Source organism: Typopeltis vanoorti, chromosome 11 (genome assembly GCF_054136105.1).
Source record: "Typopeltis vanoorti isolate ZY-2024b chromosome 11, IOZ_Tvanoo_1.0, whole genome shotgun sequence".
In the NCBI taxonomy this organism is placed as follows: Eukaryota; Metazoa; Arthropoda; class Arachnida; order Uropygi; family Thelyphonidae; genus Typopeltis; species Typopeltis vanoorti.
In genome coordinates, this window is record NC_143559.1 from 69,015,835 (window position 1) to 69,035,727 (window position 19,893).

General features: G+C 36.8%; 1 protein-coding gene across 1 annotated transcript in view; it reads right to left on the minus strand.

The window, feature by feature from the left end:
* LOC150101697 (ral GTPase-activating protein subunit beta) overlaps nt 1–19,893 on the minus strand; it is a 778,187-nt gene that overhangs the window by 385,796 nt on the left and 372,498 nt on the right. The window contains 1 exon segment of the mRNA XM_090400967.1: nt 10,198–10,338. Within this exon segment, the coding sequence (XP_090257093.1) occupies nt 10,198–10,338 (141 nt within the window).

Genomic DNA, 19,893 nt, shown 5'->3' on the forward strand with positions numbered 1-19,893 from the left:
TTACTAACTGATGAAATCAGAGTTTGCAGATCGAGATGGTTTGGACAAATGGAAAGAATGGGTGAGGAGAGAATGGTTAAACAAATGTTCAAGATGAGCGTAATGGAAAGTAACCTAGAGGAGGACCACAGCAACATTGGGAGGGTAAATATCCAAAACGACTTAGCTGAAATGGGAATCCTAGTCCGGAAAACTCAAAACAGAAAGAAATGGCATAATTAGTACTTACAGCAAAGAACCTTATAGGTTCAGCATGGTAGAAGAAATTTTGAATGTCATCAAGATTTTTGTAAAGTGAAGAGGATATTATCTGTGGAGGAAAGAGTAATTTAGCTGTTTAGCAATTATTATTATTACACAGGTATCTCCATGGAGTCAGAAGACTCATCACAGCAGACCCACATTAACCTTTATACACACAGTACCTATCATACCTCTTTTAAACTCACTGACTATCAATCAGGGCACTTGTAAACAATTCTGGCAATCCATTCCACTCACTCACCACTCTCCAAGCAAAAAATCTAGTTTGCATATCCTTACTAACCACACTCTTTATAATAAATTTAGTTTAATCCTTTATCCAAGTGTGAGCAAACAAAGTTTGCGCCTGAAAGTATCTTCAGGACTGGGTCAAGGTGGTACAACACCAGGGCAAAGCATTGCAAAGGTGGAGCAAGCTACCAACACTCCTATCTCAATATCTCCTATAATGCAAAACACATCTCTTTGCGGATTTGAAAGTATCTTTGCAACACCTTTGCTGGTGTTGCAAAGATACTTTCAAGCGCAAACTTTGTTTGCTCACACTTGGATAAAGGATTAAACTAAATTTATTATACTCTAACCAAGTGAAAAATAAACTTTCAATAACCACACTCTTATTAACCTTCTACAGGTGGTGACCTCTAGTTCTCTCTCTCTATTCATCATGTATTGAAAAATTTCTTTGTGTCGATGTTGTATGTGTGTTATTTGCCATCCAGTCATTTTCTACTCTTGGTGATCTTGTGAACAAAGGCTCTTCATCCCACTTCTCCTCTCGTCCTTTCTTTCAGCAATTGTAAGTTCAAGTCGTTAAGTTCTTTTATGTTGTCCATCCAACTCTTTTGTGGTCTTCCTCTTCTTCTCATTCCCTCAATCTTTCCCAACATAGCTACCTTTTCCAATGATTCATCAGTTCACATAATTAGGTCCAAAAGATTAAAAGATTATGTCCAAAGTACATAATATGTACTTTGGACATAATCTTTTGGACATCAACTTCTGTTTAGCGATCACTGCCTCCAAGGAGCATTCTGTCTTTATACTCTAAAACCTTCTTGTTGGTCATTTTTGAGGTTCATGGGATTTTTAATAGTCTCTTCCATGCCCATAACCACTCGGCCAGCCTAGCTGGCCGAGTGGTTAGCGTACCCGCTCTCCAGCCAAAAGGCTGCGGGTTCAAATCCCGCTGTGGATATGGATGTTTGTGATTGTCCTTGGAAATACTAGTGGTGGTGGTGGTGGTAGTGGGCAGCGGTAGATGGCATTGGTGTAGTTGAGGTCAGTTAGTGGATTGAGACAGAGTTGTAGAGCAGGTGCTCTCCCTTGATGAGTCTTTGGACTCCCTGGAGGTGTCTAATAATAATAATAATAATAATTATAAATTCATTTAAACTGCCAGAAGCCATCACTTTTGTTTTGCAAAGTTTAAATTAAGCCCAGCTTTGTTACTTTCCCCTATTAACCAACAGAATCAATCGCTTCAGATCTTCCTTAGTTTCTACTATTAGGGTTGTATCATCTGAATATCTTAAATTATTTTTGTCTCCAATCTTAATTTGAGCTGAATCTTTGTCTGAGTTAGCCATTTTCATAATATATTCACTATAAAAATTAAAAATATAGTGACAGTATACAACTATCAACTGAATTATGTAATCCACACACCCTCAACCTATCCTCATAAGGAGAATTCCACAGACCTGTCACTAGCTTAGTCGCTTGTCTCTGCCTCTCCATCACCTTCTGACACCCAAGAAACCTAGGTGACAAAACTGTTCACAGTAGACTAGATACAGCTGAATCATAGTCTTATAAAAAATGACAATAACAATAAGTCCCCAATCTTTCCTTGTTAGCATGCTTTTCAACATCCAAGTAATCCTTTGAGCAAAAGTTGGCAAAATAGCTATTTTGCCAACTTTTGCAAAATGCCCTCTGAACTTCAACTTCCTATACACATTACCCCCTAAGTCCGTAGCCTCATTAATCTCTTACAATTCAGTACCATCAATGTACTACACAGCATGTAACCTTTTCAACCCAAAATGCATAACTTCACATTTTGTAACATGAAATTGATAATCATTATTCTTTACCCATAATGCCAATTTACTTAAATTATCCTGCAGGACAGCAAACTTATAAATAGGATTGTTACCATCCAATTTTGGATGAAGAGAGAGAGATAACCAATTTGTGAAGTTCAGTGATCTCTTAGCTGAATTGGATTCACACAGTAAGGTTTCTGCTTACTAATGATTTCTCTGGGTTAAGAAATGTTCTTTTAATGTGTGTGACTTTTCTTTTACATGTTTGCAGCACAGATTATTAGCCATGGCACTGCTTAAAGCTCTTTCTCCTGAGCTTGTCATAATCAGATACACACAGAAAAAAATTATTATTTATGTTTTAGAATGTAATTCATTTTTCCTGTGTAGCATACTTAAGTCATCAACATCATACAAGAAAACAAACATTTTTGTTCATAATTTGTCAAATGTGGTGTTGCCACGCAGTTTCCCTTAGCGGCCATTAATAAACCTATTTGTGCTTTTGAAGAAGAGCTTTCGTGCACTTTAAATCACGAGCTTTAGTCAATTTTACATGACGTCTCGTGTAATGCAGCAGACAAAGATTTTAAAAACATACGAGGTCATCAGATCAAAAATTTCAAAAAATTAAAAAAGAACTCTACTGTCAAGTCAAAACTTCCTACCAACAGCGTAATCAATCTTTCTTCAGTCACCATGAAGCTTGAAGCACTCAATGCGCTTTCATGTGACCACAACTTCGCCATTGCTCTCAGAAAAATACCTAGTGAGGATATTATGATCCAGATCAAATGAGGAATCTGCCATCTTCCGAATCAAATTGCCAACAGTGTAAGCCTGCATGTAGCTTGTGTCTTCTCCAAAGCAAGACCATCTAAAACCAACATATCCAACAAGGAATATGAAATGAGGAATAATAAAGAAATAGTTATCACCAAAGCGTATAAGGGAAATGCAACTGTAGTATTAACCAAAAGTTAAGTACTACACAGGTAAGCTTAATGCTCTTCTATTAGATCGAGCTACTTACCTCCCTATCGAATATGATCTCACCAACTCACAAATCAGAAAATTTCACAGGCTCCTTAAGAAAGTCACTTCTTGGCCTGTAGAAGTTACCAACAGATTAAAGCCGTTTAACTCTATACCCCCCCCCCTGTATTTATGGACTCCCAAAAATACATAAAGAAAATGTGCCATTACATCCCATAGCGGATGGCATTGATTCCCCCACATACAAATTACCGTATATTATAGCGTATTTTGCAAATGATTTATGGTAAAAAATACTACTTAAAGTTAGGGGTTTGCATTATATGTAGATCCTAAAAAATATAATATCTTATTAGACTTGCACACACAATATATACTACCTAATGCCTATGCAACCAAATCTACTTGACCCACTCGCATTCGGCGACCGATCGCACATCGTATCTGCGTATAAAGCTACTTACATTACTGGCTTTATGCGCAGATACGATGCGCGCTCCGTCGCCGAATGATAGGGCTTAGTGAGATAGATAGAGCACAGCTAGGTATATCAGTTTAACCACAGTTCATTTTAAATATTATTCGTTAAACAAACCTAGCCTGAAAATGAGCCAACAGAAACGTAAACGTTCATCTTTTGAAGCAGGATTTAAATTGCGTGTTGTGCAGTTTGCAGAAATATAATAACATAATAAAAGGGTTGCTATGAGAGAATTTGGTGTAGTAGAGAGTAATATTAGACTTTGGCATAAGCAAAAAGACAGTCTTGAAAAAATCCCCAAAACAAAACGTGCCCGTCGTGAAGATGTAGCATCCTTTCCAGAACTCGAAGAAGAGCTAAATGAATGGATTTTGATGCAACGACAAGATGGCATTATAGTAACAAGAAATGCAATTCGTTTTCAAGATCTACAACTCAAGAATGGTAAATTCAAGGACACACCAGGTATTTCATCTTTTCTTGCTTCACCTGGGTGGTGCAACAGATTTATGGAAAGCAAAGCATTAACATTACGACACTGAACAAAAATTGCGCAGAAGTTACCAAAGCAGCTTGAAGAAAAAGTGCAGTCCTTCCATAAATTTATCATAAAATTACGGAAGCGTCACGGATATGAACTTTCCCAAATTGGCAATATGGATGAGACGCCCATGTACTTTGATATGCCTGGGAATCGAACAATAAACTCAATTGGTGAAAAGGATGTCTTCATAAAAACAACGGGACATGAAAAAACGCATTTTACCGTTGTTCTAGCATGCATGGCAGATGGAACCAAATTAAAGCCAACAGTGATATTTAAAAGGAAGAAAATTCTGAAGCATATGAAATTTCCACCAGGTGTAATTGTTCACGCCAATCAGAAAGGTTGGATGGATGAAGAAGGTGTACAATTGTGGCTGGATCAAGTATGGAACATACGTCCAGGTAGCTTGTTATGTCAACAAAGCATGCTAGTCTGGGATATGTTCCAGGCACATTTAACAGAGGCAAGCAAAGAGAAAGCATGTGAGCTACGTACAGTCCTAGCAGTCATACCGGGTGGTCTAACTTCCGTTTTGCAGCCGCTTGATGTCAGCTTGAATAAGCCATTTAAAGATCACTTATGTGAAAAATAGAGAGAACGGATGTCATCTGGTTTGGTGAAGACGACAAAGGGTGGGAATTTTTAGAAGCCTGAGATCACCCTAGTCACCAGCTGGGTTAAAGAAGCATGGGATTCGATACCATCTGAAATGATTCAATGCTCATTTCTTAAATGTGGAATAAGTAATTCAATGGATGGATCCGAAGATCACGTCATATATACTAAAGCGAGGATGATGCACAACAAAATGGAGAGCATGAAGACGATGACGACAACTGCTACACTGATGACGCAATCCCTACAGATGAATTTATAAATGAAATGTTTGATGACTCAAAAGATGAAGAAGAATTTAAAGGATTTTGACATTTTGTTTTAAAATAAATATTTCTTTCGTTAATTCGTATTGTATTTTGACATTTAGTTTTAAAATAAATATTTCTTTCGTTAATTTGTATTGTATTATTTATAATGTTATGGAACAAGATTAACAGATCGCATTATACGTGGACATGGCATTTTAGGGCTAGTTTTCAAACAAAATTTCTAGTTCGCATTATATGTGGATTGCATTATACATGATAATATACGGTAGCTAAACATTTGGCCAAAGTACTCACACACTATACTGGCAACACAGCATCACACATAAAAAACTCAGCCCACTTCAAAGGCAGCATAGAAAACCTTACACTCCAACATACTGACATAATGGTCAGCTTTGACATTTCCTCCTTATTCACAAATGTCCCACTCAATAAAACTTTAGCACTAATCCAAGCTAAATTTTCTCCCGATATCTCAGCCCTATTTCAGTTCACAATGAACTAAGGCTATTTCATTTGGCAGGGAAAATTCTACAAACAAATAGAGGAGACAGCCATGGGTTCACCACTCTCCCCACTCTTGGCCAATTTCTTTATGGAGACCTTTGAAGAAAAAGCCTTAGCCTCTGCCCCACAAAAACCAAACATATGGCTTCGCTATGTTGATGATGTGTTCACTATTTGGCCACATGGCTCTGATACACTCCTCTCCTTCTTAACACACTTAAACAACCAACATCCCAGAATCAAGTTCACCCTGAAAAAAGAGGAAAACAACAGCCTCCCTTTCCTAAACACACTAGTCACCGCCAGCCTGATGGAACTTTGGTTTTCTCAGTTTATAGAAAACCCATCCATACAGGCAGGTACATTCACCAACAATCCCACCACCCCATCTCGCAACAATATGGAGTGGTGAAAACACTATACAACAGGGCTAAACTAATCTGTTCTAATGACAAGGCCCTAAACACTAAATTAAATCACATCCGCAACACTTTCTCAGCCCCCCCCCCCAAATATTGATACCAACACCCCCCCCTCCCCCCCCCACACACACATCCATCCACCCACAACAAGGATTACTCTAAATCCATCACCATTCCCTACATCCGAGGCACCTCGGAAAAAATTACCAAAATCTTAAAAAAAATGACTTCACCTCCTGTTACAGACCATACAGAAAATTGGCATCCCTTATCCACTCCACTAAAGATCAGCCACTTCCCCCAGATTTACCTGGTGTATACTACCAGGTCCCTTGAAGCTGTAACAGGCAGGATAGTGAATATCAGAATTTCTGAACACAAGGACTACATCCGTTTTCACAAGTACAGCCACTCTGGTCTTGCAGACCATGCTCTGGATGCACGCCACAGAATACGGTGGAAGAAAGCTACAGTAATACACTGTAGTAAATATAAATTCGAAAGACTATTCATGGAATCAGCCTCAGCCCTAAGAAACTCTCCAAACCTCAATAAATTTGGTTATATGAGACTGCCCCAAATTTGGGAGGCTTACATCAGCAGACCTTCAGCCTAACGGCCAAGAACACCACCTTTAGCCCGCTAGGGGGCACCATCAGGACTTTTAGGAGAACAATAGCTTCATCACTTCATTCTCAGTTACTGTGTTGTAGTGCCTACATGCACATGCCTTTTTTGCAAGTTCCTTTTGAAGATGGCAACATGACGTTGCTGAAATATCGGAAATAGTTATTAAAGTGTAATTTAATTTATATTCTTATCTACGTTGTCAATTCCTTAAGTGATTTAGTAATGCATAAGCAACATATAAGCCTGTCTATGAGAATGGTGTTATTAGTTAATACCATTAATAAAAGTAACTTTAATGATAACCATCAGCTAAGTTTTAGTAAATATCTAATAATACTGATTTTGATATATAGGATGCAGTGTATCATCATGTTAAAAATTCTATCCACTCAAAAGTTTCAACCCTACCTGTAGGCACTAATTCTTAAAATCATTTCATGAAAATGCCCTACAATCACTCAAAAACTATCTCTGCAGCTTTGCTACATAGAGCATTTTCGTATTCTAGTCAAACAGCATGAATAATGCAAATGCTAGCCTATCTGGCTAGCTGAGCGGATAGAATCTTCAATTTCCAACCCACAGGAAGTGCAGATCTGAATCCCATTAGGGTATTAAATGTTTATGATTCTTTAGGTGGTAGGCATTTTCAGCACCTGCAATGAAACAACCAACCTACATACCAGAATCCAGAAGTGGCTTGAAAGCACTATGTTTAGTCTCTAGAGCAGGAAACCAATTTATGATAGGTTTACAACTTTTGGTGGGTGAAATTCATATATAAAAATAAGTAAATAAAAAAGTAAATAATAATAACATATATATAATGTCGATTAATAGTAACAGTAAAACTGTAGTAGCAGTAATAGTAAATAGTAGTAACATAACATAAAAATAGTAATAACATATAGTAGTTGTCATTGAGAAGAATCTCATTTGTTTTTGTCTTTGTTTTGGTAATGCAAATTACCTTGATGTGGTACTTCTCTATCAAAATTCTAAAACAATATGAAAAAATAAAAAATGCAAAAAAATATCATTATTATTTTATAGTACTATAAAAATACTAACTGCAACAAAATCTTGAGTTGAAAGAACAATCATGCAGGAATGTCCTTTTTCACCATATTTGTTTAATCTAAGTCTGGAGAAACTAGCAGACTACATTCCAGAAAAAATGGGAATATATGAATTGATAAAAAATTATGCATACAATATGTGCAGAGGATATAGTATTATTTACAGGTAAATCTAAATAAAAATAGCAGACTATTAATGCAGATACATTTTAGTAAAAAACCAAAGAATAACAATAAGGAGAAACAGAGAACTTGGAGGAGGAAAGAAATAAATTGGAACAGATTTAAAATATATATATTTACTTGGGGCACCTGAATCAGAGACAAGTTAAATTATGAAGAAACTATTAAACATGGAATATATATGGGGTGGTTTACTATAACGAAACTTGCAATTATGTAGAAAAATATACACTTCTCCAAAGAATTGAATGTATGCAGCTAGCTACTGATGCTATCCACAATTCTTCATAGTGCAGAGATCTGAGTAATTAAACAAATGAAAGAGCAAAGATTACAGGTTTTGAAAACAAGCATTTGTTTATGTTATTATTGTTGTTGGTGGTTTTGATGGAAATTTGTTATTTTTTTTTTGGGCATAAAATAAACACAGCTTTCACACCTGTTAACACAGCCATGAATAAGGTTATGCCAGTTTCAAAGATTTTGAGCAGCAGAATGATTACACAAAATATACAGTCTTTAAAATAATCGATCAACAGGGTTTTATTTTAAAAACCAAAATGTTATTATACTGAAAAAAGATGTGTATTGCATTTAATATCAAAAGCCTGGATGAAATTAATAACAAATAGAATTATAAAAAACTCACGAGATCTGAGGAATCTGTTTTAAATAATGCTGATATATTTTTAACATTATAACAAATCATATAAAAAAGTGATGAAATGTGATTATTTTAAACAACTACACACACATAAAAATGAAAGACAAAGTGATGCACATAAGGCTTCACCAGATTGTCTCTGATGGAAAATCAAAACCAAGCTTTGAAAATTTGTAATTCAGTTCTGCAACTTACTTGGGTTAATTGATGTTTAGATATCACATATTATATCACACCAATGATAAGGTGCCGAATGCATTGGATAAGAGAGAATCATATGCAGTGATATTCTTGGACTTTGCAAAAGCATTCGATAGATTACCATATCATAAGTTGGTGTACAAGCTGCAGAGGAAAAGAATGGATAGTATATTGGTTAGATGGATTGGAGATTGGCTCTCTGAATGATACCAGCAATACCAACAAGTTGTGTATGATGGAGCTGTGCCAGAAAAGGAAGGTGACCAGTGGCATGCCTCAGGGTTCTATTCTTGGGCCCCCTACTGTTTAACTTTTTTGTTAATGATATTTCTTGTGGAATGACTAGGGATCTTCAAATGTTTGAATGATGCAAAGTTAGGTAGAATTATCAGAAATAGCGCTAATGTTAATTCTCCACAGGAAGATTTGAAAAGACTTTTAGCTTGGACAAATGAATGGGGTTGCAGTTTTAATATTAATAAATGCAAGGCATTACACACTTGGGTAACAGAGATATAAGGCTACATACTGTATTGGTGGAGCTGTACTTAGGAAGTGGATGAGATTCGGGATCTTGGAGTGATGGTGGACAGTGGACTGAAGTTCCGAGGGCACATTGCATGTGTTGAAAAGACTGTACATTGTATTGCTGCTATGATAAAAAGTACATTGCCATGTAGGGACGGTGGTGCATCTATATAAGGTCAGAACACATATGGACTACTGTGCTCAGATTTGGTCACCTAGTTTTCATTGTGAAAACACTAGAGAGGGTCCAAAGACGAATAACCAATGTGATATCTGGACTCTGGAGTGTTGGTTATGAAGAGCATTTGAGAGAATATGGATTACAGAGGTTGGTGGATGGGAGGAAAAGAGGAGATATTATAGAGACCTTTAAGGGATCCCTTAATTAAGGGATTCTATCAGATTAATACAGAAGAAATTATAAAAAGATTGGTTATTAAGATGGGAAGGACGAGGGGCCATCCCTGGAAGTTGTATAGGATGTGATGAAGAAGAGAGTGAGGAGTAGATTTTTTACTTGGAGAGTTGTTAGTGAGTGGAATGCTTAAAAAATTCAATTATTAATAAATGTTGACACCATTAACTACTTCAAATATACAAACAGCAATGAATGAAAAAGAAAACCAATGCTATTTCTTATATATTATAACACACTAATAAACTAATCAAAACTGTTTGTGATATTAATTAAAAGTAATCAACAAAAATGAAAAAAAAAAAAATAATAATAAAGTAATTATGTAATACAAGCACATACCAGCTTGAGGTAAATGAATTCGAGCCAGTCCAGAAAGAACTTCTAAAGCAGCTAATGATACATTTAAATCTGTTTTCCACGACGATATAAGTCTGTGACAAATTAGGTAAGTGGCACGTAGGAATGATGCATGGGTGGAATCTAAAAATGCAAAACAACAAGTTATATATCCTCATTACATTAGAGCAATTTATTTATTAGGACAATAGTCTAATAATGCAATAAAAAGCATAATATATTTGATGGCTGGTATCTAGGCTATACAGGGTTTATTTAATGCTCCTGTGAAATTGGTGACTAATCTCTTTTATGGTCTTTTTTTTCTTAGAATAACTAGCTTTTTTTTAAAAAAAATAAAAAATTTGTAGCATATTACTGATATTTTGTTGGAGTACCATGAAATGCCAAAAACTCAAGAATAACAGATTAGCAATAAAGAGGAATGGAGCATGAAATTGTAAATGAGCCTTGTCCCAATGTATAGAATCATGCCATTTCAGAAACTAATGAGGATACTGAAAATTAATTAACTTTGAAAATATCAAGACAAAAACACATCATTATAAGGATAACAAGGGAATTGGAATCTGATGCTTCTCTAACTGAAAAGCAATTAGAGAGGCATCAGAAGGACAAGAAAGGTAAGCAATAAAAGAGAAACAACACACAGAATCAGATAAGATACTGCATAATCAGGTAGTTAAAGTTGAAAAAGAAAGAAAGATATGGTATCAGATTCAATTAAAAACATGCAATTAAGGTTTGCATTACTAATTTGAGTTTACCAGGTGTAAACTCAAATTAGTAATGCAATCATGATAGCACTAAAATGAGAAGGGCTATGATTGCAAATGATCTGATGTGTGGGTTGTGAGAAAGAATTGAAAGTTTTTGGTTAAAATCTTGGTTAAAAGTGGTTTCTGGTATTTGGAATTTTGAGTGTGAAGAAAGATTGAGGAAATGTAATTTGCAGTCCTGAGGATAGGAGGAGGTTGGGAGATGAATACGATTGAGACATAGGAAGAATGAGAGTGACAGCATGAAAATAGTCAGCATATTACCTAGATATGATAACAGAGACTTACGTGGGCTATGTAGAAAGAACAATTAAAAGTTCTTGGATGCATGGAATGAGTTTGAAGGAAGGAGGAATTATATAAGAAAGATGGAATGCACTTGAGTGTGTTTGGTAGCAGAAGTCTGAAGAAATTATTTATTGGTATGAGACCTTATACAGAGAAACAAGTAAAGTAGATTATGATCAGAGTAATGATGAGAATCTCAATAAGAGTGACTAAGTTGTGTAACTATTTTAATTATATGAAAACACTTAATCAAAGAGGATGATGAAAGAATGTGTATGCTCATCCATTTAGGACTTATTAAGAATGTACAGGGATGTCTGTATAAGTGAAGCATTAGTTTTGAACAAAGATCTGAAAGTTGCTCAACTGTGTCATGAAAAATACAAAGGCTAGGCTACAAAAAAGCATGTGAGTAACTTATTATGGCTGTACACAAATGTCAGGAGTATCAGAAACAAAGGAGTTAAGTTCGTTGCCTTAGTGAATATGTTTTGGCTTCAGATTATTGGCATTTTGGCATTAGTGAGATCTGGCTCTCAGAAACAAGCATATGATATCAAGTGTAAGGGTAAAATATTTTTAGGAAGGATAGGCAAGATAGGAGAAGGAGGAACGAAATAACTAATGATATCAGACAATTCAAGCCCAGTTAGGATAGAAAGCTATGAATGTGATAGTAGTAACAATTATTAATAACAAATCGGTAGGATAAGAAAGGCACACATGATCGTGGAGTACTGTTTATGATAAGTGATGAGTTATGTTCTCTCAGAGTAGAAGATTTGGAGGGCAAAGGCACCAATGGTTTTGAGAGCATCTGGTGTGAGATGTAGGGAGACAGGACAAGATATTTAGTGGGGAGTTGCTATATGTCAGGGAGCATATAGAGTAGATGTTTAGGCAGTTCAGCTCGGCAAGTGCAAAAAAAATGATTGTTACAGGCGATTTTAACTACAGCAGTATAAATTGGGATGAAGAAACTGCATAGTAGTAAGGGAATGAAATATAGGTAGACAGGACAAGAGCAGTTAATGAGAAAAAGGCATATTCTGCCATTCTATGGATTTTACAAAGGCATTTGAGAGGATACCACATGATAAGTTCATATTTTAGTTGCAGCACATGGGTTTGGATGTCGGGTTATTGAACTGAATTCAGAATTAGCTGTCTCATAGGTAGAAATTTGTGTATGAGTGAGCGATATCAATATAGCAGAAGGTTTTCACGTCATCACTCATTCTTCCTATACGTCTCAATCATATTCATCTCCTAACCTCATCCTGTCAGGCTTGCAAATTACATTTCTTCAAAATAGCATGTGAGTAACTTATTATGCCTGTACACAAATGCCAGGAGTATCAGAAACAAAGCAGTCAAGTTCGTTCCCATAGGGCTCGGTACTGGGACCTGTATTATTTAACCTTTATATCAATGACATTGTCAATGGATTTCAGGGGGGATATTCAGTTGTTTGCAGATGTGAAAGTGGTAAGGGTTATTAGTAATAGTGCAGATGTGGTAGCCCTGCAAGAGGATTTGAATAAACTAGACAGGTAGGTAAATGAATGGGAATATCAGTTTAATTCAGCTAAATGCAAAGTTTTGAAGTTTGGAATACATCGATGGAAGGCAGATGTAACGCAGAGGATTGCTACAATACTGAGAAGGACAATGATCAGCAGTGATAAAGGAGTTGTCATTCCATTGCATAAAGCCCTGATTAAACCACACCTGGACTATTGTGCTCAAATTTGGTTCCCAGGATTTGAAGGGGATAAATTAACTGTGGAAAGAGTGCAGAGGCAGATAAAGATGATATCAGGACTATACAGTATTATTTATGAAGATAGGCTGAGGGAATGTGGACTGATAGTTTGGCAGATATAAGAAGGAGAGGTGATATGATTAAGCCATTTAAACTGTTGAGAAGTTACAGGGTAGACAGTGGAGAAATCTTTTGTTTGGTGGGATGGGGGGGAGCAAGGACAAGCAGCCATCCCTGGAAGTTATGAAAGGAAGTTGTGAGCACAAGGGTGAGGAGTGGTTTCTTTGGATCGAGGGTGGTTGAGCTATGGAATGCACTGCCTGATAGAGTGGTGAGAGCATGAATGGTGAATGGGTTCATGGTGTGGTATGATAGACTATTTTCTAAGGCAGGCCTCCTTCAGGACCTCCATGAGTCTTGTGACTCTATGGAGGTCCTGAATAATAGTAATAATAATAATTATCTATACAGCAGTGAGTTTGAAGCTATATAGTGTGAGGTGTGAATTAACAAGATAACATACATGGTGGGGTGCTGTTATAGACCTAGTGGACTGGTTGCTGGTGACAATGAAATGCATCATCAATATGAAAATAAACCTAATAGGTACTAAACAATTAATTATCTGAACATTAACTGGATAGCAGTGAAATATCATGAGAAGCATGAAGCCAAATTTACTGAGCAGTTGAAAGACAATTTCCTTAAGCAGCATATGACAGAAGGAATTTGAAATTAAAGAGTGCTAGATATGACTATAGTGTCATTAATGGGGTGAGGTTCAGTTCAAGACATGCCTGTTCTGGTGACAGTGATCATGCTGTTCTGAGTTGGGAAATGGCAATGTGTATGAATAATCCATTCAGAAAGGTTACACGACAAACTACAAATCAGGAAATTATGACCAGCTGAGGAGAATACTGGGTTTGATCCCATGAAATCAGTTGCTAGATGGGATGGATATAGCAGCATATGGAAAGTATTAAAAAAATACATCAGTGATGCAATATCAGAATGTGTCCACAAGTATTCAAAGAATAAACATGATGGGAGTGAAATGGAAATGCAATCTTATTAAGCAAGAGATTCTTAAGACAACGACGATGTGGAAGGAATAATGCATAGATAAGGATGATGTCAATTACAAAAATTATAAGGCACAGGACAGAAGCATTACTACTATTGTACAGAAAGGTAAGTGTGAGTATGAAAAAGAAATTGGCTCTGCAAGCAAGTGATGACCTAAAAGAATTCAGTCATTACATGCACATAAAAGATAGAATGAATAGCTCTAGTGAATGCAGAATAAATTGTCCAACGAATATAAACACCCAAGGATTACTTGGGTGTTCAAAAATGCACTAACAAGTAAAGATAGGGAAGTTATTATCTATCTTTATAAAGCTATAATTCAGCCACATCTTGCCTACTATGCACAGATTTTGTCACCTCGGTTTCTTGGGAATCAGGAGGTGGTGGTGGTGGTGAGGATTCAAAATCAAGGGACTAAGCTGATGACAGGTTTCTGGAATACTCCTTATGTAGAAAGACTGATGGTGTGTAGGTTGCAAAGTTTATTTGATAGGTGGAAAACAGGAGACATGACAGAAGTTTATTTATTAAAAGGGTTCTACATGATTGACAAAAGAAATTGTGTCAAGTTGTGTAAAAATATAGTAAGGGTGTGCAGACTAGATTTTTTGCTTAGAGAGTGGTGAATGAGTGATGAATGAATTGCCATAATTAGTAATTAATGAATGACTTGCCATAATTTGTTGTGAGTGCCCTGTCAGTGAATGAGTTTGTATCAGCGTTTGAAGTCAATATGCTCGAAGTGGCTCAGTTTTCACTAAGCCACTTCGAGCATATTCATTCAATTCAGCTGCGGCATAATGTAGTTTAAGCGAAACGGTTTTCCAGTTTAGCTAAAATAATGATAACATCCTTGGGATTAGCGCACACGCGAGACTTATGCCACATTTGACCTTTCGTTAGAATTATTTTTAAAAAAGTCGGTTACGCCTCTTATTCCCTTTTACAAAGTACGCGAGGCTCTCCCAGAAACTCTAGTTTTTCTTTCCTTAAGTTCAAGAAAATGACCTTATAACCCACACTATTTCAGACAAAATATTGTGTTCGCGTCAGGTGCCGACAGTTAGATGGCGACACTTCATCGGATGCGTTTATTATTAGTGATACTTGGAGTAGCTATTTCTTATTGGCTGATGCTACAGTCTCCCTGGCTACAGTCTACAAGCTGATGCTACAGTCTCCCTGGGAAGGGCCGCAAAAACTGTTTTAATTTTATCCATTAACTGGGCTTTTGTATTACTGGAAGTGCGATTGGTGTCTTTTTCAACTGCGCCCCATACAAAATAATCCATGGGGTTAAGGTCTGGGGAGTTTGGAGGCCAAACATTTGGACTGGTGAAGTTGTAGAAATTTTCAGACAACCATTTTTGACTTTTCCCAGAGGTGTGGCAAGGGGCCGAATCCTGCTGCCATACATACGGCCTACCATTGGCTACCCTTGTTATCCAGGGCTTGACTACAGTTAGCAACTCCACGAACAAAGCCCGAATTCCAATGCCAGGGTTCTTCAACACCTGTTCCTGCAGATTTGCGAGGAATTCTGCTGTACGAACGCAATCAGATCGTCTGCTAGGGATCTTTCTTCTTGCTACATCCTCGTAGTCACCATTGCAAGTCTCTAGTTCATGCCTGATTGTTTTTACTGTATTCAGGGAGCATTGGGCAGCAGTCGTAATATCCTTATTTTGATGGCGGGCACGAATCATCATGATACAAGTTATTCTCTTGCATGATTCAGGTGGGTTCCAGCTATCCATCCTTTCTGACATCTTGTATATCAATGAAGAAGGGTCCAAACTTTTAAATGAAGAGAAGTGTGTGTTAATACATGTAGCTTACGGAAAAATATAATTAATTATAAATATGTCAAATTTATCCCGAACACCCTGTACATGTATATATATACACACACAATTTATATACACATATATATACACACACACACACACACACATATATATAAACATACACACACACACACACACAACCACACCCATACAGTTGAGCAAGTTGTAAGGAGTGTGTGTGTGTGGGAGGGGGGGGGTTGCTCTTGATATTGTCTACGGAATGTAAGACGCTTTTCTTCACTCCCCCCACCACCATCTCCAAGCAGAGGCATGATAAGTACTGGATGCATAAATGATAGTGCAGGTATACCACAATGAGTCTTCTCTGACTCCATGAAAATACCCATATAATAATAATTTTACAAAGAAATTTGACAGGGTGAGACAAGATCAGCTGATATTTAAGTTGCAACATATTAATTTAGATATTAGGTTAGTGAACTGGATCGAAGACTGGTTGTCAGATAGATACCAGAGTTGTGTATAAGGGAACAGTGTCAAAGAAGAGAAGGTCACAAGTTAGGTACCACAGGGATCAGTACTGGGACATCTATTATTTAATTTTTATGTCACTGACACTATCAGCAGATAATGTAAAGCTGAAAAAAGTTATTAGTAACATTGCAAATCTGAAAGCCCTTCAGAAGGATTTAAATAAGGTGGAAGATTTCAAGTCCTTACATTTATTAAAATAAGATTTGAATAAATTTAATGTCTTAAAATTTGGGATCCACCAACAGAGGCTTCATACTCCATTGGTGGAGCTATACTAGAGGATGAGGCAAGTGATCTTGGGGTGATGATCAATAGAAATTTGAGGTTTAGGAGACATAATGAGAAGGTGATAAAATTAACCTATAGGGGCTGTTGCAATACTGAGAAGGACACTGACCAATAAAGATAGAAGAGTGGTGGGATTCCATTGTATAAAGCCCTGATCAGACCATTATACATATGGAACTTCATATTGATCATCATCCCAAGATCACTTGCCTCATCTTCTATAGCTCCACCAGTGGAGTATGAAGCTTCTGTTGGTGGATCCCAAATTTCAACATGATAAATTTATTCAAATCTCATTTTAATATGGATTACTGTGCTCAGATCTGGTTACTGGGATTGAAAAGAAATAAATTAACCTTGGAAAGGGTGCACAGGCAGATAGATAACAAAAATTATATTAGGACTGTATGATATTAGTTATGAAGACAGACTGATGGCATGTGGACTGCATGGTTTGATGGATAGAAGATGAAGAGGTAATATGATTGAGACACTTGTTGATACTGTTGAGAAGTATTTATAGGATTGACACTGAGGAGATCTTTAGTGTAATAAAAATAAGGGGATGAAGCAAGGACAAGGGGTGATCCCTGAAAATTGCAAATGGAAGTAGTGAGGAAGAGGGTGCAAGTGGTTTTTTCTGCAAGGAGAATGGTTGGACTAAGGAATTGCCTGATATGGTGGCGAGAGCATGGTGTACGAGTTTAAGAAGTGATATGACAAACTTTGCATTGTCTAACATGAGTCTTCTAAGATGAATGCAGTGGCTGGTCTTCAGCAATAATAATAATAATGATAACATACATAATAACAGATCAGAGTATCTCAAATGGAAAAATATATTTTTTAAATTTAATAATTCTATACATGTAGTGCAAAAAATTCCCATTCCAAACTATGAGAATGACATAGTGTTTATTAATATAAGCATAGTGATTAGAAAAAATTAATGGCATGGACAAATTAATAATGCATACCATTCAATGCTACTAAGAAAAAGATTTTTGTATTGAAGTTATTGCAGATTATTTCATATTGATGTTAATCTGGTAATACAAAAGACCTCCAAGGAGTCAGGGACTCATCAAAGGAGGCCACATATATCACTCACACCACATCATGCGTCCTGTTGAATTTACTTATACTATTAACATTTCCAACCTCCATAGGCCATATCAATCAGGTACCATTCTATGAGAGAAAAATTTAGTTCTCAATACTTTACATTCATTTTCAACTTCTAAGGATGCTCTCTCACCTCTCTCCATCATCCATAAAATGGAAAAATTCCATTCACTGATACTCTGTATGACCCTTTCAGAAGTTTGTAGGTATATAACATATAATACCACTTTCTTCTTATTGCATCTGCAGTCCACAAAGTTCAATCTCTCCTCTTAACAACTTTTCCAAATTCCTCACCACCACTCCAGAGATACTGATAAGTCAATAGTTAGACACATCAGTCACCCTTGTGCAACAGGATTATCACACATTCTTTCCACTGCTGTGGAAAATTCGCTCTGCTGATGCCAAGACTCAAAGTATACAGCCAGTTCAGCTGAACACACTTTTAGCATGCATGCTGATTGCCAAATTTATGTTCAGTTTGTGCAACAGCTCTAATACCTCCTCCTCATACACCTAAGTTTCTTCTCCCAGTGTAGAGGTATGAGTGAGCTCAATGTTGCATACACTAGATTCAAAACTTTTAGAAAAATGGGCACTCACCATTTGAACAATCTTCTGCATCTGCCACCAGCATACCTAGTGGCAGATGCAGAAGAGTTTTCTTTTGAGTTTTCTCTAGCTTGCAGAGCCAGATTCTTTTCATGCTTACACTTAGTTTTCTGTACAATAGGTGTAACCCTTTTGGGTTGTGCCTTATAATTTTCACAACTGACATCATCCTTACACACGATATTCAATTCCATATCATCTCTTATTAAGAATCTCTTGCTTAATAAGACTGCAAATCCATTTCACTCCAACCATATTTATTCTTCAAACTCTAGGGACACATTGATATTGCAGGGATAATGTATTTTTGCATGCTTCCCATGCACTGCCAATATCCTTCCCTTCTAGCAATCGATACCATGGGACTGAACCTAATATTCTCCTCAGTTTTCTAATTTGAAGATCAGCATGTAGTGTTTTGTAAATGGAATTATTATTATTATTATTATTATTATTATTATTATTATTATTGCACAGGCACCACCATGGAATCCTAAGACTCACTGTGGGATACTCAAACTATCAACATAATATCATACCTCTCCTTGAAACCAATAAAAGACAAAGTACTCACAACTGACTCAGGCAACCCATTCCATTCATTCACCACTCTCCAAGCAAAAAATCTAGTCCTCATGTTCTTGCTAATCACACTCTTACCCAACTTCTAGGGATGACCTCTTGTTCTGCCTCTACTAGCCAATACAGAAACATTTCCCCTGTATCAATTTATACAATTAACTACTTTCCACATCAGGAATGCATGATCACTGTCATGAAATGGAGGCAGAGCAGCCATCCCGACTCTATAACCAGGTATAACACTCTCTGAACTTGAGTTCCTTCTGTTATATACTGCTAAACAACATTGTCACACAACAGTTCAATAAATTCAACTCCATTCTTTTCATGAGATTTCATTGCTAACCAATCAATGTTTTGGGAAACTAGAACTACCAAGGATGGGGGGGGGGGAGTGAATATGCGGACTTCAGTGAGACAGTTGAGTGTAAGAATATATATAATGTACCTGAGCCAGCACTAAGGACAAAAAATGGGAATGGGACATTTAGAATAACACATCAAGATAGGGGTGGGACAAAGGGATCACTGCATTTCATGTATACTAATGCCAGGAGTATTAGGAACAAGAAGGAAGAATTTTTGGCCTTGATTGGCTCTTCCTGGCAACAGGTTATTGGCATTAGTGAAACATGGCTGACGGAAGATGATATAGTTAGTGGGATAGAACGTGTAGGTTATAGTGTGTTTAGGAGGGACAGAGAGAAATAAAATGGGAGGAGGGGTATTATTGATGATAGCTGATGAACTGCAGCCAAGGAGAATTGAAGTTGTATCGCAGGATAGTGAAAGGAGCTCATTC